This window comes from Mytilus edulis, chromosome 3 (assembly GCF_963676685.1).
Source record: "Mytilus edulis chromosome 3, xbMytEdul2.2, whole genome shotgun sequence".
Lineage (NCBI taxonomy): Eukaryota > Metazoa > Mollusca > Bivalvia > Mytilida > Mytilidae > Mytilus > Mytilus edulis.
In genome coordinates this window covers 35706575-35731427 of record NC_092346.1, presented here as the reverse complement: position 1 = coordinate 35731427, position 24853 = coordinate 35706575, and the positions used below count along the sequence as shown (strand labels likewise).

The window sequence follows — 24853 nt, the reverse complement described above, 5'->3', positions numbered from 1 at the left end:
AATTATTCATAGTTGTGTTTGAAAAAGCATGACTGACTTGAATTTAAACATTGCACACAACAACAAGGCCGTCAACTACGGTGTTTTACGACAAAAACTGCAGTTTCTCATGTATAGCTTCATATGTATATTTGAAAGTTAGTTCAATAACCGGCTGTTCGAATTTCGTAAATGTTTATGTCTGAAAATCACAACAAATAAGTTATACAAGAAACAATTCGGTTTTGTCAGCTTTTATGGATTTCCCCTTTTTATTTTACCTCGGGGTTAAGAATTTGTCTTAGTACTTCTTTTTATTACACTATCATGTGGCCAGAACAAATCTATTTGTATTATATATTTATGAAATTCTTTAATCATACTCAATACATGTCCTTACATAATGAAATTAATTATGTATTATTGTTTACTATTTTATACTAAGACCATTAATACATGTTATACTTAAATTTGTGAATCTATAGATCTCTACATTTTGAATTTTATACTACGTTACTGTCCTCTTGTTGTTTATCATTTTTAGAAAATATAAATAATTGCAGTTTGGTAGAACATGTAAATTAACTGATGGAAAGGAATATATATTTCCTTCTACTTTCCCTTTTGATTTTCTGAAAATAACATTGTGGTTAAAAATTGGAAAATACAGATTGATGTAATACTGAATAACTAAATCAATACGTCTGTGTGTTTCAGATCGACAATAACGGTAAGTTAAATGTCAACAGATTTTCTAAAACATTGTACATGTTCAGATGCGTATCTTTCATTTTAAAGAATTTTATATCATTTTTTGTAAACTTATTGTAATTAGTTTAAAATAAATGTGTCCATTTTTAGATTTGTTTTTTTAAAGTGATTCATCTATTCTATTTAAACACGTGACCTGTTTTCATTGACATGTGCATGTTTATCCTTACGTTTAACAATGATCTTGAATACTTAATACATACTTGGAGTTTAGTATGGCGTTCATTATCGCCGAACTGGTAAATATATATTTGTTTAGGGGCCAGCTGAAGGACGCCTCCGGGTGCGGGTATTTCTCGCTGCATTGAAGACCTGATGGTGACCTTTTGCTGTTGTGTGCTCTTTGGTCGGGTTGTTGTCTCTTTTACACATTCCCCATTTCCATTCTCAATTTTATTACACAATTTGTTTTAATAACAGTTAAGAACATGTCCAACAATAAAGTTCATAGACACAAATATTTATTACATGTTATACCAATAAAGTTATAAACTTTCAATGATAACGTACAAGAGATTTGCGTTTATTGTCAACACACCAGGTTTATCGTAAAAACATTGTATTTCATATCGTTAAAAATTTAATTTTTTCTGTTTTTTATAAAGTATGACCTGACCCAAAGTCTTTTTTTTTAAATGTGGTGTTCGTGCTTTTCAACTTCATATTTTATTCAAGCTCCACTGAATAGTCCAATGTAGACGATTCGTCAGACGTAAAAAAATATTATGTCGTACTCAGTTCGATCTTCCAACTATTTTGAAACTTGTTTAGGTGATAAATTATAAGACTGGTACATTGGGCTTCCGTTTTCTGTTAATCTTTCTTAATACCTTTCCTACAATAAAACTAAAACGTTATCTTTTTGGAACGACTAAGAATAGCTATTTCTTTTTTAGGTACCACACTACTTTAACTTGTCGTTTATCTGAATTTTATGACCACTTCACTTAACCATGCTAATCTCAAGTACCTTTTACTAAGCGTCACTGATGAGTCTTATGTAGACGAAACGCCCGTCTGGCGTATTAAATTATAATCCTGGTACTTTTGATAACTATTTACACCACTGGGTCGATGCTACTGCTGGTGGATGTTTCGTCCCCGAGGGTATCACCAGCCCAGTAGTCAGCACTTCGGTGTTGACATGAATATCAATTATATGGTCATTTTTATAAATTTTCTGTTTACAAAACTTTTAATTTTTCGAAAATCTTAGGATTTTCTTACGCCCAGGAGTAGATTACCTTAGTCGTATTTGGCACAACTTTTTGAAATTTTGGGTCCTCAATGCTCTTCAACTTTGTATTTGTTTGGCTTTTTAACTGTTTTGATCTGAGCGTCACTGATGAGTCTTATGTAGACGAAACGCGCGTCTGGCGTATTAAATTATAATCCTGGTACTTTTGATAACTATTTACCTTCATTAAAAACTATTCAATTTACAAATAACAATAAGGTAAGTTGATTTACAAATATGTCGCCAAATTTTATAGTATAAAGAAATATAAACTTAAAAAATAATGATAATTTAAAGTCAATTGTTCTTTTAAAATTGTGAAAAGGCTAACTATTACATTTTGCCTACGACCAAAAGAATTATTTGTTTAAAATAAATTAATGTACAAGTAGAACATGAAAATTGTCACACTATTTATATTGATCAAAAACATCTAAACACTTCTCCTTTTACAGCCATCAATATGACTATCCAATTCAAAAAGAAAGAACAAAATCAACTCACAAAATGGATTGGAGGGAGGAAGAAATACACACTTTTGTATAAGGCTTCCCGAGATGGATGTACTTCCACAGCTTTCCATAATACATGTAACAATAAAGGTCCAACAGTTACAGTTTTGTATAACGCAGACAATTTTATGTATGGTGGGTATACTGCAGTCAATTGGAAAAGTGTTGGCAACTATCAGAATGATGGTTCAGCTTTCCTCTTTAGATTTTATCAGAATGGTAACTGGAAACCAGTGCGCATGTCTGTTATGAATGCACAAAATGCCATATACGATAACGCTTCTTATGGACCTACCTTTGGTGGGCATGATTTACAAACATTTTCGAATACAGTAAACTTCGATGGAACAAACTTTTCTCTGAATGGAGGTGCCAGCTTTGGAGTATCGTACACTATGAATGGAGAAAACTACAACTCTATTGCTAATGGTCATCTTAAAGTAAAAGACATTGAAGTTTATTTGGTAGAAGGTAAACTGTGATTTTTAAACATAAAAACAAATGATATAAAAAAATTCAGTTAGTCAATTTTGATATCTATTGGGTTCATCTAGAAAAACTCTTTTAGCTTCTAGAACAAATATTAAATTCATCATTGAAATCTTAAAGAAATGTTTCTGCATTTGTTTGTTTTACTACAAACACCATGAAGGTATTTAGGGTTATTATCATCATTTTCATTGTTGCATTAGATCTAGGTGGAGGGACACCACTGGACGAACCATGGCGAAAGACTGCAAAATGGAATCCCAAGGTTAGTAAAAGTAGTTGTTTTCACTTTTGTTCATTCTCAATTATCACACACATCATTTGGCCTAAAACGGCTTCTAAAATAAATAACGATTTAAAATATTCGATGTCAAAGATTCTTTGCTTCTCTTTTTTCTTGTTTTGTATAATATACGTTTCGGTGCACGACTGATATTCAATATGACTATTAAACAACTCATAGTTAGCAGGATTGAAATTTTGTTCGGCAGACGTATTACTGGTGTATAATTTATACGTTGTCCATACATTTTGTAATTGAAGTTAAACACATGTATCACAATAAAAAAATATATGCATATACCATGCACTGCAATAATGTAACTTTCAATCAAATAAATAAAACATGAGTATACTCATCAACATCATTTTGTACTGTTTCAAATAAAGATCTACAGAATGTTCACCTCACATGCACGATGCTATTTTTCTTTAAAAGGTAGAAATAAGGCCTGGAAAATAGATAATTGCATTTCATGTAGTCTTTGCCCGATAAACAATGAGAATGATAAAACCAGTATACAAATCTGAATTGACAACTTTGATATGATCGAGTGTGCTATTTCGTGACAGTCAGATTTTATGTTTGAGGTAACCGTAATGCCCGGAGAACAACACCGATCTTCGGTAGAAAATTAACAATCCTAGTAAATGTGCAGTCGTGTACACCTAACACGTGCCAATTTGGATATGTTGTGATATTAAAACACCAACAATCAATCAATGTAGGATAGCGTTCACAGTACTTGTGAAGTTATCTTTCCAATGTAATTACATGTATTTCAGTTGCTAAACGAATTGAAAGAAAAGGTAGAAAAATACAAGCCATTGAAGGATTTAAAAGTTCCTCAGGCACGTATTCTATTGGTTGGTCAAGTGGGAGCGGGAAAATCTAGTTTCTTTAACACCATTAACTCGATCTTTCGAGGTTACATAACCAGCCAGGCCTGCAGCGGCAATGCAGAACACAGCTTAACAACCATGGTAAGATGTATTTTCGTTAAAGATTGGTCTTTATGAAAATCTTGTATCGGTTATACGTATTAATAAAAAGTAGAATCACAAAAATACTGAACTCCAAGGAAAATTCAAAACACATAGTCTATAATCAAATGCAAAAATCAAAAGCTCAAACACACATATCAAACGAATGGATAACAACTGTCATATTCCTGACTTGGTACAGACATTTTCTAATGTAGAAAATGGTGGATTAAAATTGCTTTTAAAGCTAGCTAAACCTCTCACTTGTATGATTAAGTCAATTTGTATTATTTTACTTTATTCGTACAAAGATGATGTTTGATTTACAAGTAAGTAAATATTTTGTTACCTATGTTTAACATTATATCTAACTGTTACAATTTCTATTTAGTACCGAATGTATCAAATCAGAAATGGGCAATCAGGGACACCAATGAATTTTAGACTTCATGACACCAGAGGACTTGAAGCTGACCAAGGGATTGATTCTCATGAAATGAATTACCTTCTTGATGGAAATTTACCTGATAGACACCAGGTATTTTGAAAGCTTTTTTTATTAATAAAAAGAGTATTGAAGACTTATCTTATCTCTCACATGTTGACGATACCCTCATATGTACAACGTTTAATTAAGTTGGTAGTCTTTTTGTAAAATTTTCATTTGTGTTTGTATTCGGGTTTTTTTGCATACTGTTTAACTGATTTTTTGGTAAATGTTTTTTTGAAAGGTCTGAGAAAGGATTTGCATACATTTCAAGGAATAACATAAATGAGAGAAAGTATCAATTTAATGGAATATTACAGGGAAATAAATCTAACTATTTTGAGCAGTTCTAAGAAGCTAAAAGTAAGTTCAGAACCAAATCACATAATCATTGATATAAAATATTACTGTCAACTCACTTCTTTGAAAAGACTATGGAATCAGTCATATGTGCTGCTGTCAACATGCCCTTGCACCTAAGTTCCTTCCTGCTTGTTGTTTGGGTCTATGTTGCTTCATCTATTGATTTCTGTTCGTTGTTATATTTTCTTATTAACGTTTCTCTTTTTGTCATTTTAAATTTGATGCCATGTTTTCTTTATTGAACTAATTATTTTCCTTAACCCCTTTGGTATCTTATATCTCTTTTCACAGTTTAATCCTTCAGTACCAATATCAGGAGATACACCAGGATTTGTTGTTAGTCCTAGTCTTAGTGACAAAATCCACTGTGTCATATTTGTACTGGACGGAAGCATTGTTGATGTTATTCCAGAGAAGGTTATTGAGAGGATGAAAAACCTACAGCTGCGTATGAATCAAAGAGGTTTGAAATAATGTTTCTTCAACATGTTAATCTATTTGATATAGAAATAGCAAAATACCTATAATGTTGAAAGATAATAAAATTCGTGATAAAATCATATAGGATAGAGTTATGTCAAGACACTATTCATTTATTGACTAAGTAGTTGGAATTATGTTATCTGGTATGCTTGAAGTAATATCCAAATAGAATACAAGTCTTTATCATATTTAGCAACAGGTCTTGAGTGACTTTGATGGTCTTCTGAGGTCGGTTGGATATGCCATTACTACGAGTTGCACAAAACAGGTCAAATTGTTAATATAACTATTCTCAAACTAATTACACCTTTACAAATGTGACCTACCGAATTAGACCATTTACCGGATTTGTTATCACATAAGCAACACGACGGGTGCCACATGTGGAGCAGGATCTGCTTACCCTTCCGGAGCACCTGAGATCACCCCTAGTTTTTTGGTTGGGTTCGTGTTGTTTATTCTTTAGTTTTCTATGTTGTGTCGTGTGTGCTGTTGTTTGTTTGTCTTTTTCATTTTTAGCCATGGCGTTGTCAGTTTGTTTTAGATTTACGAGTTTGACTGTCCCTTTGGTATAGTTCGTCCCTCTTTTAAAAGTCTCTCAAAAAGACAGAAGAGTGCTAGCATTTCAAAGTGAACACAAAATCAAACTTTCATTGCATCACAAAGTAGAAAAAGATGAGCAAGGTAAACCAAAATAAAAACATACTTTAATGTTGGGTGTTGCAAATGAATGTTTATAAATACAGACATGTTTACCCAACATGATGTCTCTCAGTAGTATTGTCAGTAGTTGTTGCAATGTTGTCAGTAATACTCTTGGTGAGTGCCGCGAAGCGGCACTCACCATCTAGGGGGGTTTGGGGGCATGCCCCCTCAAAAAAAATTTGAAAAATTAGATGCAATTTCCTGCATTCTGACAGTATCTGCAGTCTTATTCAGATATTTTTGCAACAAAGATTATAACCTAAAATTTGCATGATTTGAAAAAAAGTTGAGCTTAAGTTTGAAAAAAGTCAATACATGCAAATCTGGTATTCACTGTGTACTTATAAAGAAACAAGATATGTACATTTAAAATCTCATTCAAATTCTGTCAGACAAATAGGCAGGTCTGGAATATTTCATTTCAAAACACTACAGTACAAGACCTCCTTCTACCTCCCTCCCCCACAAAAACTAAGTCCAACCCTAAAAAAAATTTCGGCAGCACCCCTCCTAGGATTTTAACATTTCATTACCCCCTCCCTAAATGCCCAGGCCAATAAAGTTTGGTTTCATTAGAAAGAAAATAAGAGACATGTGGGAGATATGGATCATTCACATCTCCTGCCTACACATAGAAAATAAAATAAAAAACTTACCTCCTGCGATTTAGACCGACCATGAAATAAACTTGATCGCTATCATTTTGAGCTTTAAAGAGTGGCGATTCCCGGTCAGAAAAGCGCCTTTTAGATACCAATCGCCGTAAACGGCAGCAATTATGATTTTTTTCCGGGTTGGTAGAAAATCCGTACTTTTTCATGACAAATCCGTATTGAGTAATTTTATTAAAAAATCCGTGTAAAATACGGACAATCCGTACAAGTAAACACCTCTGTAAATACTAAATTCAATGCAAACAAAAAAAATTGGAATGTATGCATGTTCTAGACCTTAAAGAAATATAACTAATACTATTTTAAATTTTACAGGAATTCCCCAAGTAGTTTTGCTTACCAAGATAGACAAAGTGTGTGAGGCTACAGCTGAGGATATATCCCAAGTATTCTACAGTCCTGTCATTCAGGAAACTGTAGATAGAGTATCACAGATAATGGGGCTTCCAAGGTCACACATTTTACCAATCAAGAATTATGAATCAGAGATGGAACTGAATGAAAATGTGAATATTTTAGCTCTACTGACCCTACAACAGGTGTTACATTTCGCTGATGACTACATGTATAACTATCTCGACCAAATTGAGGAAGGGAAAGTGAAACAGCTTCATATAAGGGAATAAGTGAAAGACAAATCACTCTAATTGGATAGAAACTTGTATGCTAATTATATTTAAAAAAAAATTGCTGTATGCATAATATATTATCAAGTATACTTAGCATATTACCTCATTAGAATATAAGAGAACATGTTTTTTTTCAAATATAGAAGCAAACCAAAAAAAAATTGACCACTACTGTCAAATGACTTTGAATATCAAAGAGAATCTTATAAGGCTGCTTTGCTTTGATATTGCTACTTAATAAAACTATACCGTGTATGTTTGTTAATTGTATCATGTATGTAAAACATTTTCACAGTCAGTGAATCTTTTCAATAGTTCAAACAAGAACAAAACAAACATCAAGATTTAAATAGAATTTATATTATCCTTCAATACTATACACAAACAATAATAAATGACAAAGAAATAAATATGATATCCACAATAACTTACAAATCATTTTGCATAACTTGCAAGATATCAAACCATTCCCAAAATTTTAACCATGATCTTATAAAACTGACATGAGTGGTCCATCTTTCTTAGTTTGATAAACATTTTTTGTATTCCACAAAATCGTCATATTTTATTTATTTTTTATATTCCGTATGTCATAAATTGGTCAGATCAATGCACTAAATATAAAAAAAATCTTCTATTAAACAAAATTTTCACTTGATATAAATAATTCATCTATTAAACAAAGTGTTCTGTGTATAAGCCAGTAGAAATCATCTCACAAACAATCATGAAACTATCACAGTTTAGGACGGACATAGTTATATATCACAGTTAACAATAGCATATGTTTATGTACAGTCATTTATAAAGCATATTCATTGTATGAAATTTACAGTTTCATAAAGTATACTTTTCAGTGAAAATTAAAACAAAAATATCACTAAGAGAAAAAAAACAGTATGAATTTCCAAGTGTGTATAGAAACAAGTCAGAATTACCTCCCATAAACCATTCCTAGTTTAACAATAGCATGTTTTTATGTACAGTCATTTATAAAGCACATTTATTGTATGAGATTTACAATTTCTTCATAAAGTATACTTCTCAGTAAAAATTTTAAATATATTATTGAGAGAAAAAACAGTATGAATTTTCAAATGAATAGAAATAATAACAGAGTTATCTCCCCTAAACCATTCCGGGTTTTACAATAGCAGGCTTTAATGTACAGTCATTTGAAAAGCACATTTATTGTATGAAATTAACAATTTCTTCATAAAGTAAACTCTTCAGTGAAAATTTCAAAGATATCTCCGAGAGAAAAAACAGTATGAATTTTCAAGTGTGTATAGAAACCATAATAGAGTTATCTCCCCTAAACCATTCCAGGTTTAGCATACATTGGCAGATGGTAGTAATTGTAACTTAAGAAACTGAGGAATCTGGTATCTACAGCTCGTTTGGTTCCTGTTTCTTGATAGATCTTCAAAAGTTGTTCTTTCTGTGACTCATTCATCTAAAAGAAAAAAAATAAGTAAAGAATATGTGTCAATAGGACACCATGCTCTCTTGCACTAAAAATTTAAATGCTCAGTGACTTTGAAATATTGGTCAAAAACCTGATTTAGCATATAATTTTAAAAAGGTTCACATCAAAATGATTGAGTGTACTTAGTTTCCAGTTGTTGAGACTTCACTGAAGACTACCTTGAGCCAAAACTAATCTCTTATAGGACAGACGAATAAACACACTGCAGAAAACTTAATTATTCCCATTATGATATGCAGGGCATAAAAATGTATGACACTGATTCATGTTTGCTTAAAAGCGGTTTCTAATATACTTTCAATATGTGAATAGAGACCAACAGCTTGGATAGCCAAAAATATTGAATATTTGAGACTAAATCTAGATGAAAAAGGAAACAATGCCCCACTCGCTTAATCATATTTGAATATGGAGTGACCATAAAACTAAAATGTCTTGAACAAAACATACAACACTAGTTTTTGAAGGTACCATAATTTATAAACTGGAAGTTAAAACCAAATATCACTAAATATCAACATGATGTCTTCAACCATGGAAAATATAAATTAACAAAAATAATTAATAAAATTAAAAGAAATGTAACAGGCAATATTGCATCAAATTCTGGCTTAGAACAACTACAAGTGTAATGTAGAAACATTTTTTTGATGGATGCGGAAATAAATGTTCAGTTGTTATGATTAACTTACCGGAACATCCTCATCAATGATCTGTCTGACCTTCTCTTCTACCGCTTCTATACCTTTCTCCTGTTAAAATCATAAAATAAAACATTATCAACCCAAATCTAACTAAAACTGTAAAAAGAAGAGAGTATTATAAGATTCTGTTTTGCCTCTTGCATTTTAAGATCACCGGGCATTATAAATCTGTCAAATAGGGTAAAATATCTTCTGGGGGCTAAACCAACACTTATCTTCTGACTTTATGGAAAACTAAGAACAAAATGGCTATTTTTAGTCACAGAAAGTGTCAATTTCTACATTTTTATGCCATAAAAGTGACACCACATGTGACATTTCTGAACTAAAGTATCTAGATTATATTAGCCTAGTAATTCATAAATAGAATTAGCATAATTTTAGTAGGTTTGATGGTTTTTTTTAATTTACATAATTTCAGAAGCCAGAAAGCAACTCATTTTATACCTCTATATACCTTTCAATTTTTTTTCATACTGTTTGGAAATTTTACCGCAGTTCCCTTTCTTTAAAAGAAAACCTTACATAGTCAACATAAGATTAAACTTATTTTTCTTATGTCTTTTTTCATCATTCAAAAAAAGTTATCTTGCAGAGGGTCTGGGTGGGGTTTACTGCAGAACAATGGGACAAAAAAATATTCAGAATATAGGTTAAAAATTATGGAATTGAGAATAACAGTGTGCTTAATTATAAAAAAAAATAGAGAAAAAAAGGCAATCATAGAGTACTTATTAAACACAGAAGATTTTTAAGTTGTTTTTTTAATCAAAATTACTAATTTTATTACCCAAATATTACTTTTATTCACTTGATATGTTCCCTGCAGTATACAGTGAACTCACAATAACTCAAAACAACTGATTTTTTTTTCCATAACAACAAAGTTAGAATCCATGTATAAAATAAACTATCACAGTGTTTTCATTAATCAGTCTCTTTGAATCACAATAGCTTAATCAAAATATCATTAGACAAATGACTGATTTTATACACCTTTCACTAGATTCCTTCACAAACTTTATTATTCCTAGTTATATTTATTTAGTTATAAACCTGGGAATTGTGGGACAGTTAAAACATCCTTTCATCTCTCATGATTGGAAATTAATATTCAATTTACCGCTGGCAGGATTTATTGATCTTTGAATTCAGAATTAAACCAGATAGGTCAATAAAGCCAGTATTGGTGATTTTTTTCATTATAACTACTGTCAATCTAATTGCATTTGTGTTTTAGAATGTTTTTGATATGAGTTACTAAAAATAGAATAACATGTGATAAACAACATGCCACAAAATATTTAAATAGTTTCAAGATTTTGTCACTGCATCATTTTTAGTGGTTCTTAGTTTGAAGGTGTTGTCACCCCATCATGTTGCGTGTAATTTGTTGAATAGCAGCAACAGTTGAGCATAAAAATGGACATTTGCAACAGAAAATGAAAAACTGACCTTGACAGGTATTACAACAGATTATCTATTCTTAATTAATCTAAAATTGTTCTTTTCAAATTACATTATTGTAAGTGGAAAAATTGTCTAGTTGCAAAAAATATTTCAACAGGTAGATAGCTGAGTTTATTGTATAAAATCTTCTGATATTAACTTATCATAATGGATGTTACGCATGAGACAAATTGAAATCATATTTTAATTTTGTTGACCACCCCCAAATTTTCTTTGAATCCATGAAGTGAAAAAAAAGGCATGCCAATCATATCAATTTATCTACTAAACCATTATTAGCTTTATTTGCTGCTAAATGTTCAGTGGTAAATATTTCAAGCTAAGTCAATACAATCAAAATTACTTACGGGACTATTGCTCAGTAGTTCTCTAACTTCATCACGAAAATCTGTGAATCTATCATGGTACATTGCCAAACTCCATGTCTCCAAGAAATATCTGAGGATGAAAAAAAATCACAAGATGATTATATGAACATGTAAGTAAATCATACTCTGACCAACAGTATTTCTCTGATTCTAGCACCAACAATATCTCTCATTATTCATTAATGTATTAAAATACTTTAAGTTGATTTATAAAAAAAAAAAAAAAAAAGTAAATGTTGTTTTGGAAACTGTAATTCTTGTATAGCTTTTAGTTGCACTATTTCACAAAGGTCTAATTTGCTCAAGTTTAAATTACAATATAAGTTTTAGAACATTACGATAACTGTTTAATTTTCCCTATTATAGGTTGTATGGTGATAAAATAGAACTGATCATGTGGTTTAAATAATGAAAGTTCTCTATTTGAAAATACAAAGGTTCAATACATACGTGTAAAAGTCCTTGATAAGTCCTTCATTAAACCTGGACACCAAATTATTCAGACATCTCTCATGAAGTCCATACAAACATACAAAGTTACTGCATGGAATAGGCTGAAATGAACAAGTATATTTTTAATTTACAAGTGTGGACACAGATGAGTGTGGATAGTATGTTTGGATGTTTGACAATGTCTTATGACAAAAGGAGTTCTATGTTTTTCCTATATGGTGTTATTAACTGTGTTGCACGATGACAACCAATCTGAGCATAAGGAGTGTTATTATTTATTTTTTTATGTTATTTTAATTTACAAATAAAAATGATTTTTTTTACAAATTTATATACATGCTAATTTTCATTAATAGATTAATTGATTTATTGTTTATTGGTGTTTAACACCTAATTTCAGCACTATTTGTTATATTCTGGCTAGTCAGTTTTTGTTGGTGGAAAAAGCTGCAAATTCCCTTGAGAAAACCATGACCTTCATGGGGAAAACTAACAATCCTAATTAATTTAGAATTATGATGAACACATCAGCCACATTAAAAATAAGGAGATATGGTATGATTGCTATTAAGACAACTTTAAACTAGAGTTCAAATGATATAGAATTTAGAAACTATATTTACTGATAGAAAATAAGTTTAATTGACAACTTCCTAAAAATGAACTACATTAATTAGGCCGTTAGTTTTCTTGTTTGAATTGTTTAACATTGGCTATGTGGTATGTTCTTTGCTCATTGTTGAAGACTGAACAGTGACCTATAGTTGTTAATTTCTGTGTCATTTGGTTTCTTGTGAAGAGTTGTCTCATTTGCAATCATACCACATCTTCTTTTTTATATACACTGAGAGCTTTGATTATAATCAATGATATCTATATGCAACTTACCGACTTGGACACACAAGTGATAGTCTCTATATTGTTATACTGATTCACATGTATCCTGAAGTACTCTGGACTTCCGTCAGTAGCTCCTGTTATATACTCCTTACCCTGAAGATAGAAAGTCAATTTGATAAATTCTGGACATATGACAAAAGAAAAATGTTTTAAAAAAAATCTAAAATGCTTAGGCTTCTATTTCTTAGGATATCTGTACATGATATGAAATTTATTGAAATACATATTAAACTGCCCTTCAGCGCAATTCATGAGGTTGATCTAGTTGGCACTATTTTAAGTCACTTAGAATACACATATAAGGTAACTTGAAGTTCACTGAGTAAAGCCTTCTTATGTTCCTTTAAATATGTAAAGTGCACTGCATACATCCAACTTGGTAGTGTTAGCATAAATAAAGCCTTTAACTGTATAATGTTAACTTACATAATCATGTTGTGCCATCTGATCAGCTAGAGGCATATCCATTCCTGGTTTAGCAATGTGTAAGTAATTGTAGCCTCCTAAAAATAGAAAATATTTCTGATATAATGGTAAAGGACAGGGTGCAATACATGCCTTATTTGACCTTATATTCACTCAATTTGAACTCTCTGTTTATGTTATGGGGGGGGGGGGGGGGGTCTCAACATGGGATTTTGGGTACAGGTGTGCAGCTGGGATTTTAAAAACACCCCCCATTCATATATTGAATAATTGTGAAATCCCTACCTATACATATATTTCACAGCGAAATCATAACCCATTCATATATTTATCGTTGCACAACAAACTGAAATTTATGCCCCATTGATATATCACAATCGGTCAATTACTACCTATTGATATATTTCCTCGGTAAATTTGCACCCCATTGATATATTTGACGGATCAAAAAAGGGACCCATTCCAGTGGCACATATGTATATACCTTTATATAGGAAGAGACCCCCCCGTGGCACTTCTACATGGTTCTGAGAAGACCATATAGTTTTGTTAACTTTTAACAAATCCTTTACCCACAACTATAGACTACATGCCAATAAATATATATATATATACAACTCACGAACTGATATTGAAAAAGAAATTTAACAGTTGCTTTACATTTCATTTCAAAAACTTTAAGGGGAAAAGGAGGGTGCGGTATAGGTTTTCTTTTGCCATGGGCATTTTTCAGTCTAAAAATACAGTATGCATTTTACTCATTATTGAAGGAAACCTATGATTGTTTACATGATCTCTGGTGGATAGTTTGGATATTGGCAAATGTAAAATCTCCTTATCTTTATAGCTGGTGATACATATTTTAAATTCATGTGATACCATTATTTAGATTCATATATCTGATAAAATTTAAGCTGATGAAAAAATAATATCAATCAATCAATGTGTATGAGAATAAGAAAATATGTTTCGAATTGAAACTTATTTTTTATCTCTAATTTAAAAAAAAGAAAGTATGTCAATTCATGTGAGAGAAAGAAACTTTTGTCTTTGAAATTTTCAGGTTTTTTTTTTTTTTTTTATCTTTCATCAAAGATCTATCTAACTAATGTTGCAGAACTTTAAACTGGATTGAGTACATAATTACAAAAAATATAATGCAAATGTAAAGGAAATCAACTGTTTCAAAACAGTTTTCTTCATTCATGCATGTTTGTTATGAATGGTTTTCATGCAATGTGCAACATGGAAGATTAAAGACAAGACAAATAAAAACAAGATTTCAGTTTTTAACATTTTCTGATAACTTGGTTGGAATTTTTTGCTAGAGAAATAATAAAAATAACTCAAGCAGATTCCTTCCTATTAACTGCATTTCAAATAAGCATTACCATGTAAACCTAAGATTGACTGTTATTATAGTTCTTGACACACTAATGCACCATGAAAATGAGGTTAAGGTCAGGTTAGCCTTGTGAGGTTGACATTTTAAACTAACGTCTATTTTATAGAACAATATACTTCACATTTCATGCATTCAGAAACTGACCATATCACAAATACTTGACCAATGAACCATGGAAATTAGGTCACCGACCATAAATTGAGTGACACCTGAACTGATTACTTTGCAAATGCTTTTTTCCAACAACATAAAAAACTCATTTGACTTTGATCACAAAATAAATATAATAAAACAATTTCTGAATTTACAGTAAATCAAGACAGTCTTTTCAAACTAACAGAAGACATCATCACAACTAAAATTTATTTGAAGTTAATTCTGAACATTTTATTTAAAAGAGCGTGCCTACGTCAATTGGAATTCATGCAAGACAAACTTATGAAAACATCAATTAAAATTCAGAAGACATGAAAGCTAAAAACTAAAATTTGTTTCAAGTTAATTCAGAACATTTATTTAAACCAAGAGAAGAACCCATCATAAATTAGAACTCATGTAAGACAGAACTTAAAAGTTCTTAGAAACAGCTGAGCTTGTATAAATTTGAACTCATTGTAAGACAAAACTTTAAAGTTCTTTGGAAATGCCAATCAAAACTCTTTTGACATGAAATCTAAAGCTAGGTTACTTCTTATTTGTCTTCAGCAAAGTTTATTCACAAATCTTTACAGCAAAGCCTTTGGGTATTGATGTTTCATTCCGATCACGTTTGTTTGATCTTAGCGTTTGCTACTAGATTCAGGTAATACTAAGCCCAAAAAATGGTAGTTTGTTTCTGGTCTCATCTGTTTCATTAAAAGTTAGATAATAAAGATGATTTACTCTTTTATTAATGATGATATCTTATTAATTATAAATGTTCCTTTCTATGATGTTGCAGGAATTATCAGACGTCTATCAATAAACCCTAATGTAATTTTATGATAAGCCTCTTTTATCAGAGTTTTATACCTTATTATATCACCAGAAAAAGTTTCAAAACTTAAAAAGATAAGCAATAACTTCTTGAAGGTCGGTTTGTATCCTTTAGTTTTGAAGGTCGTTGCCAAAGTATAATATTTCCACAGTAATAAAGGTTTGTTATGACAACGTTTAAATAACAATATCATTAAAAGTGTTGAATGCTTTGTATTCTATAACATCTATGATCTCAAGCGATTAATTTGATCGTACAATTCTGATTTTGTTTGCTGATATTTCCAGGGAGATTCAAACTGATTATTTTTTGCAAATAAATATAAACACATTATATTTAAATACTATCAAATGAATGCTTGCAATTTTTACTAGGTCTAAGTTTTCCTAGAAAATATTGTTCCATTTTTTTTTAATTTTTAAGACCAATTTAGTATCATTTAAAAACAACATTTGCAAACAACCTTTAAGTCAACAGTTCTGTTTGCTGATGGTGTTGTAAAAATGAAAACACTTTGCTATTTTGTATACAATGACACAGTTAATGCCAAATGTGAGATATCTTTTGCACTTTAAAAAAATACTGTAATCACCTGGGAACTGTTTGTATGTCACATCCTGTTGCATGGGGAAAATTGTAGAAAAATAATATTCCTTTGAATTTAACAGTTGTAGGAAATTAATCCTACATAATACTGCAGAAAAAAAATCAGTAATAAACATATATCTAGGTTGTTTCAGAGAACTATTTTTTTTATTTGGTGTTTCTATAAAATACTTTGGAAACTTCAGGTAACATGGTTACCAAAGCTTGAACACAGGACAAAATGGGGTGAACATTTGATTGGTTAACTTCCAGTGATGGTTATAATCTTTTATGCAATTATATGTTATGTGAAATTTCGTACTGAGTATAAATTTCTACTCATGCCAAGTATTTCTTTATTTGAAACGAAGATAAATTCGCACAAGTTTTTGAAAAGTGCAAATTTTACGAAGGCCTATAGAGGAGAAACAATGGTGATATTTCTCCTTTACGAAGAATGATCATTACCTGGCAAAACTCCTCCTTGAATCTTTGGATTCCTGTAGATTGGTATCAGGTTAAGAGTTTCTTCTGGAGGTGCTGTCTGTGGCTCCATGGTAGGATCAAACAATCTAAGCATTTCTGTTGCCAACTACAAAAAAAAAGCACATGTTTTACATGCATAATGAAATTATAATGATAAATACTGTAAAATCAGAAATTATTGGGAAGATTTTGATAATGTCTGTTAAGATTAATATAATAACCTGCACATAGTGGACAAATAAATTACCGGGGCATTTACAGAAGAAAAATAATATAATCTGAATAGTCAGTATCCATGCAATTGGTGCAAAATTGCACAAGTAAATTTTTACATAAGGGAATTTACAAAAGAAAATAATATTATCAGAATTAAGTTAGTATCCAATTGGTGCAAAATTGCACAAGTAAATTTTTACATCAGAAGAACTAGCAGATAATCATCACTTATATAAGAGCCAAAGATTAAGTCTTGGATTCCTGACATGAAATTATCTATGCAATTATAAACAGAATGACTTTTGCTCAGGTATATATAATGGCACTCTTAAGGTTATAAAGATAAAATCTTAAAATATTTTAGCATTGCCCCTTTTCAAGCATGACATTGCCCGAAAGAAAAAGGCAGTTCACATCATCACTTAAGTTACATAAATTATATAATAAAGGTATGTCATTTTGACATTGTGATATGAAAATACCGCAGGGAATATCTACTTCTGATATTAATCAGAATAATATTGAACTATTACCCACTTGCCTGGCAGTTACCTATCTTATACATTCATTGTATACTACATTCATAAGCTTATGATAAACATCATGATATAATGAATAATAAATGTTGTGAAAAGTTTAATAATTTCTTGTGTTACGATCGTTAAAGTACAATTATGTAGAATCAATTTGTCGCATACTCTTATGCATAGTTTCTTCTTTCCAAGCAAATAACAATCCTAGTATTTTTTAATTCCATGAATAATCATGTTGCAATTCTCAATAGGCATTAACAATGATTGTGTTCTATTGAAACTCTTTTCATCTGAATTACTTTGCATGGGCTATGTAGGTGATTGGTTTGTTGAGGGAGTAAACTGTTTTAAGCTGCTTCCTATTCCAATTATAAGTATTAAGTACAACTCTCTTAAAGCCAAACAATAGTTTTGATCCAACAGCGATTTTTTTTTACAAAAATTTGCCATCAACACTTTTTCTCCTTGTTAATTCAAGCATGTAATGAAAATATATACTCATGTGCTAAATTATAGATAAATGAGGTGAAATTTTTAGACATTTACCTAAAATTTCATATACTTTGACATTTTATTCTTTGAAGGGACATATGTTTTGCTTCAAAAGATTACCCCCCCCCCCCCCCATTTTTGTAAAAAAAAAAATGAATATCTTCTTTACAAAAACATACTCCTAAGTTTTGCAACAATTTTTTGGAAATAATTCATTTTCTATTAAATTTTTCTTGGTTTTAGAAAAATACCAGCAATTTTTGCTGAACATTTATATTATAAAGAAATGTTAAGGATGTTCTTGTTATTGAATCTTTGTCAATTATTCAGAACCCTCAAGTTTGATCCACCTTTTGTCAATAAAAAAATTATCAAAACTAACTCCTAAAATTAAAAACAAAATATATCTGAGAGACAATCAAAGATCATATGTTCAGTGCTATTTCACCATAAAGAGGAACATCTAGAGAGAAAGGACTTAAAATACCTTGACAGTCCTTGTACAGAAGATATGCAAGAAGAGAGTTTAACCATAAAATCAACAAAAATTGTATCAAACAAATTCTTATGAATCCCTAGTTAATTAAAATTTGTCAATAAGTATAATATCAAAATAAATAAGACAATTACACTTAAAATATTGATGAAACTATTAGCATCAAATTCAATAATAATCTATTACAAGCTACCGATTTAACAAACTTGATCATTGTTTATGTCCAATTTAGCCTCCCTTGACAATTATATTATACCAATACAATGTACCAAGAGAAGCTACGATTTAACAATATTTGAATTTGTTTATGTCCTAAAAAATCTCCCATGACAATTATTTTTACCAATACAATATATTAAGAGAAGCGACTATTTCATAATATTTGAAACTGTTTATGTCCAAAACAGGCTCCCTGGACAATTATTTCTACCAATACAAGGTAACAAGAGAAGCTACGATTTAACAATATTTGAATTTGTTTATGTCCTAAAAAATCTACCTTGACAGTTATTTTTACCAATGCAATATACCACGAGAAGCTATGATTTAACAATTTTTTAAAGTTGTTTAGCCTCCCTTGACAGTAACTTTTACCAATTCAATATACCACAAGAAGCTATGATTTAACAATATAGTTGTTTATGTCCTATACAGCCTCCCTCGACAGTCATTTCTACCAATACAATGTAGTAAGGACTATTTGAGAGCACCGCCCACTACTGTATAACCTGTATTTATTTTCAACATTACAATAATCGTATCTCTCGTTACCTGTAATCACATTTATTCATAAAGGTAAGTTATCATTATTTCTGTATAAATATTTAAATATTTAAAAACTTTTATCCCAAGGGTTTTATAAGATGACTTTACGAATATTAAAGAAGAAAATAATGATTTTGGAAAAAATTGGATCATTGACCAAATTTCCATCAATTAAGGATAAGTGAGATTAAAGATGATAAAAAAATATAAATGAACTTTCTAGAAAGAGGTGGAGGAAAATCATTGAAACTGGCCTATTGGACTTTTTTTACTTTAAATTACTGCATAGTAGTTCTATATGCTAAAAAGTGACATTTACAAGGATGTTTTATCTTCTAAATTACCAAAAAATGTGCAGGAAAAAGGAATGTCATAACTAATTGCAGGATCAATAATGATGATGAACCTATTATGAATACATACAAGAAATATTAGAATTCACAATATTTCATCCTAACTATATATTAAATTCCAAATTTATTAAGAAATAAAACAGGCATTGTTTTTCAATCTTTTTTAATGCTAAAAACTGAGAAAAAGCTTGGAAACAACCAATTTTATTTCCATTCATTAAACGTATTTTATGTTCTATGCATGTAATTCCTTAGGTAAACCACAGAAAAAAATAGTGATAAAAATCTGAAATTAGTCTTGTATGTACTTAATTAGGAAAATTTTAAGAGTTTGAATGACAATTCCTTAATTATGATACAGGAAAATAAATCTAGTATTAACAGGTTTCATCTTACACTGGGTTATGTCAAGCGAAACAAAATGATAAAAAAAGTTTAATTTTCTCAGGTAATTTATTTTTAGGAAACTCCAAGATTAATTTTTGCTGTTCCTCATATAATACAATACAGGTAAATTTCAAATCCAAAAAGGCCTTTACCTTCCTTAATAATTGGGGAAAAATCTTTTATATTATTTTGCACATCTAAAACGTAAAAACCTTATGTTTCAAAGTCAAATTAGTTTATACCTTGAGGCTATGTCACATTAACAAAATTATCAGGTCAATTTTGACAGAACATATTTGACCAGGATATATAAAACATGCAGGTAAACGATAAGAAATATGTGTTAGTATCTAAAAATTTGAATTAATAACGTAATGTACATTATAAAATCTATAAAAACAACATTCTTGGTATTGGAAGCCTAATCATTCTAAGATCATAGAATATTTTACAATGACATACTTTACAAAAATGCTAACATAAACATTATCAATCTCCTTTATTGCATATATTTGTGCATACCGTAAGAGAAATAAAGTTTTGCAGTAAATGAGTTTTTGTTTAAACCACATCTTGACATTTATTGAAGAAAAATTAAGAGAATAACAATAAAAAAGTGAATTATAGATAAAAATAACAGATAAATTCCCTCTGTACATACAGTTTCAGTTCCATTTTATACCTCTTCTTCTATGTCTTAATTTTCTTAATATGTTAGATAGTTGGGGTTCAAAATATATTTTTTTGTTGAAACGGTTGTTAGTTTTAAATTTGTATGATTAAATGCTGAAGGCTGTTATATGCTATATTATATTTGTATTATCAAAATAGACAGAAAAGTCCAGTTAAAGCCTGATATGTTATGTTTTTTATAAAAATAAGATGTGGTATGATTGCCAATGAGGCAACTATCCACAAGACAACAAATGACACAGAAAATAACAATTCAAGGTCACTATAAGGCATATACTATCACATACATTTAATTTATTCTATTTACCTTCTTTTGTGCACATTATCCTTTACAACCTTCTTTGAAATTTGATAATATAAAAAAGAAGATGTGGTATGATTGCCAATGAGACAACTCTCCACAAGAGATCAAAATGACACAAGACCAAAATGACACAGAAATTATCAACTATAGCTAGGTCACTGTACAGCCTTCAACAATGAGCAAAGCCCAAACCACATAGTCAGCTATAAAAGGCCCAGAAATGATAATGTAAAACATATAAATAATCTGCATTTTAATCATTGTAAAATGTGACATATTTTTTCTTAAAACACTTTGGTTTTTTATGTCATTTAGCAGATAAATTTTCACTGACACTAAAATTCAAAAGCATCTCTACTCTTAAGAATTATTGGAACCTGGAATAATTAAGAAATCTGCAATATTGTTAAGAAATGTTTGATGAAAACTAAGCCAAATTTAGAAGGTTGGTCATGCATAAATGCATGTCAAAGGTTCAAGTAAATTTCGCTGATATTTCAAAATGAACCAACTAACCTCTTTAGCCTTGCATGCATGGCTAACCTTCCTTTATTGGGTTTTCATCATGCATTTCATATAATTTTTTTCCAGATTTTCAAAAGAATTTCCAAATTCAAATAATTCCTTGTTTCTAAGTCCTATAATAATATAGGAATTGCATTATGCTTATTCTGCTGCTTTGATCACTGACAAAGACTTGTAATTACGTGACACAACAGACCTGAATATACAGATAATGAAACAACCTTCAAAATACAAAGCAATTACAATACCAATAAACACGATCAAAAATAATTTAATCTCTCCAAGCTTGGGGGAATTTGTTTTCCCTGCATAAGATTCATATCTGTATTTTAAGCTTTTAAGTATCAAAAGTTGTTGTCCCTTCAGTTCTGATCAAAGAGTAATAATTAAAAACACAAAAGACAACCCTGCAACATATTGAAATGTAAGTACCATTAGAAACAACATTTATATGCAAATTCTCCCACAAGAACCACTAAAACTAAATGATATTTTATTTTTCTGTTTACAGGCTAAATTTCATCTGTCAACAGAGCAGAATATAGGAATTGCATTATGCTTATTCTGCTGCTTTGATCACTGACAAAGACTTGTAATTACGTGACACAACAAACATTTTATGAAATCAATAGGATTCTAAACGGATTTAGGATCAAATGTCGAAAACCAGAATTGTTAATTTCAAAATCTGCATGAAATCTTGAAAGTGCAGAAAATCATTTATTTTTATGATGGATACAACTTCACAGGTGTACATATCATTAGAGGTTGTGATTGGAGCAATTTCTGTCGTGGGAAACACAATGGTCCTTTTAGCAATATATAAAAACATGAAACTACGAACTGTGACCAATACGTTCATTGGGAGTCTTGCTTTAGCTGATTTACTGGTAGGGATATTGGTCTCCCCGCTAGCTGCTCTCAGCTACTTAGGACTCCCCGCTGACTACATGTGGTGTGTTTTCACAAACTCGGTAATTGTTGTATTCACCCAAATTTCAATTTTCAACTTGTGCGCCATAGCTGTTGAAAGATTCATCGCTATCAAAAGTCCATATTTTTATCAGGAGCACCTGACCATTAAAGTAGCAATAATCATAAGCATTATAGCGTGGATCGCTGGTATGATAGTTGGATTTACTCCAATGTTCGGCTGGAACCTTGGTCCAATGGCAGACAATAAATGTGCATTTCTCAGCGTCATAGACATGAATTATATTGTGTATTTCAACTTTTTTGGCTTTGTGTTGTCACCACTAGTTATCATGTTTTTGATTTATGTGTACATTTATTACATTGTTCGCCAGCAACTAGTTAAAATAGCTGCGCTAGAAATTGCGAATCAAAATGCACAGAAAAAGCAGAAACTGAAATTTGCAAAAGAAGTAAAAGCAGCTAAATCTTTAGCCGTGGTTATTGGCGTGTTTGCCCTCTGTTGGCTGCCAATTCATATCCTAAACAGTATATCCCTGATCTGCAAGGGAAATAACTGCATATATCCTTATAAACTATTATTGGCAGCCATTTTACTCAGTCATATCAACTCTGCCGTAAATCCATTTCTGTATGCCATCGGAAACAGCCAATTTCAACTTGCTTTTAGAAAAATGTTCTGTGGAAAAGGAGCTGTTTCTTGGCAACATACGCTGACGGAACAGGAGATAACAGTCATGACAAGAAATGCCGCCATGGCAAAAGCTAAAAGCACAAACAGTGGATTCAATTCAATCAATTCAGGACAAAAAACAACAGATAATGATTCTGAAAGCTCGACGGAAAATTTAAATACGGAAACACAAAACAATGATAATGTTGGAAATGGTCAGACGAATCCTGTGTTTTTTGTATAAAATTACTATTCATGAAAAATAACTTTTGAGAAAACTGACCAATAAGGAAAAAACATTAAAAATAGTGTTCATTGTTAAAATGAAATAGAATAAAATCAAACAAGATTCTGCTAAAAAGCTGAGCTTTAAAACAGTGAGGACAAAACATTTTGTAACTATCATATCATAAAAGTATGTTGTGATTATTTATGATCTCTCATGTTTTTTGTTATTAAATTGTACGTCTTTCGTAATAAAAAATGATTTTTACTACATGAAGTAATTGTATTGCAAATATTTCAAGGAAATATCCAAGTTTACAAATCTTTTGAAATGAAGGTTATATGAATAATCTGACAGTTTCAATATAACACATAGTATAATTAAAATACAGGAAAAAATATCACTAATCATCTTTAGTATGGATCTTTTAGTGAAGTAATTTAATATGTGAAATAAACTTACAAAAAAGGATATCAACATACACAATTAATACATTTCAAGTAGAAATTCTCATCTGTTTAATTATTTAATTTGATATAGATTAATCAATTACATTCAAATTGATATTTTTCAATTATATATTTATACCGTTGAATAAATTAGTTTTGATCAAATTAATTCTATTTTGTGTTCTTTCATTATCCATGTTATCCCTCGATAACATTTATTTTTTTAATAGAAAAGCCATTAATAATAAAAGCTCCCAAAAGATTTAGAAAGATCTCCCCTAAAGCTTGTCTCGGTGGTTAACAAGATCAATATACATGTGAAACTGTGTTACCATACAGAGGCTGGAGAAATCCTAAAAACTAAATATCTTGAAGTAGTTAAATTCAAGAGAGTGCTTATAGGCGAAAATGATATAAAACATTAATAAAAGATTAATTACAATTTTTCATGAGCTTGCCATCATTAAAATCCACAGACCGATAAGGCCCATCAATCTTTAGTAAAAAGAAAAAGTAAGATGTTAAAAAATTGCAGGTAAATCAATAGAAAATGAAAAATTGACTTGGTTTATAAAGTACAGCCTAATTTCTGGGGAAACTGCTGAAGAAAAAATTGAATATGGAAAAAATTTATTAATTGATCTGTCAGAGGACATATTGTACTTTTGTAAACAACTAATATGCTCCGAATGTAGTCTTGATTTGATAATCATCTACCAATAGGATTTTTAATCGTAACGCTAATTACAAAATCAATGGTTACAATTTTAAATGTTTTTGTTTGCCTGACAAAATTTTCAAAATTGACGAAAATATAAAGCTTCATTTGATAATTTCATCTCTAATTGCATTTTCTGCTTAATTGTTCCGCATCACTGAACATTTATTTCCAAAGTAGAATTGTTTAAACAGTTTAATTCTTCTGTAAATATCATAATGATATATTTTTCAAAC

General features: G+C 30.4%; 3 protein-coding genes across 7 annotated transcripts in view; 2 read left to right on the top strand and 1 right to left on the bottom strand.

The window, feature by feature from the left end:
* The first annotated feature begins 454 nt into the window (after positions 1–454).
* On the top strand, positions 455–8158 carry LOC139516329 (interferon-induced protein 44-like). Of its 3 annotated transcripts, none has more exons than XM_071306376.1 (7): positions 455–709; positions 2443–2970; positions 3192–3253; positions 4054–4251; positions 4643–4789; positions 5393–5564; positions 7279–8158. In XM_071306376.1, exons 2-7 carry the CDS (start codon positions 2451–2453, stop codon positions 7587–7589), a joined length of 1410 nt encoding a protein of 469 aa, XP_071162477.1. In that variant the 5' UTR covers positions 455–709; positions 2443–2450; the 3' UTR covers positions 7590–8158. The 3 variants fall into 3 exon arrangements, with proteins under 3 accessions (XP_071162477.1, XP_071162478.1, XP_071162479.1); XM_071306377.1 differs by lacking the exon at positions 455–709 and adding an exon at positions 876–989; XM_071306378.1 differs by lacking the exon at positions 455–709 and adding an exon at positions 2180–2206.
* The window catches only part of LOC139516316 (cilia- and flagella-associated protein 61-like), a 53499-nt gene continuing 36578 nt past the window's right edge, over positions 7933–24853 (bottom strand). For 2 of the 3 annotated variants that reach the window (XM_071306356.1, XM_071306357.1), the window contains exons 24-28: positions 16837–16960; positions 13403–13479; positions 12965–13069; positions 12074–12177; positions 11554–11693 (exon numbers count right to left, since the gene is read on the bottom strand). In XM_071306356.1, coding sequence (XP_071162457.1) covers positions 11570–11693; positions 12074–12177; positions 12965–13069; positions 13403–13479; positions 16837–16960 — 534 coding nt within the window. In that variant the 3' untranslated portion in view covers positions 11554–11569. Of the gene's footprint in view, positions 9049–9773; positions 9834–11553; positions 11694–12073; positions 12178–12964; positions 13070–13402; positions 13480–16836; positions 16961–24853 lie in introns of those variants that run through there. The other variant, XM_071306358.1, reaches the window with a different exon arrangement.
* On the top strand, positions 19358–23717 carry LOC139516337 (adenosine receptor A1-like). Its single transcript, XM_071306387.1, has 2 exons — positions 19358–19386; positions 22130–23717. Exon 2 carries the CDS (start codon positions 22347–22349, stop codon positions 23466–23468), a length of 1122 nt encoding a protein of 373 aa, XP_071162488.1. The 5' UTR covers positions 19358–19386; positions 22130–22346; the 3' UTR covers positions 23469–23717.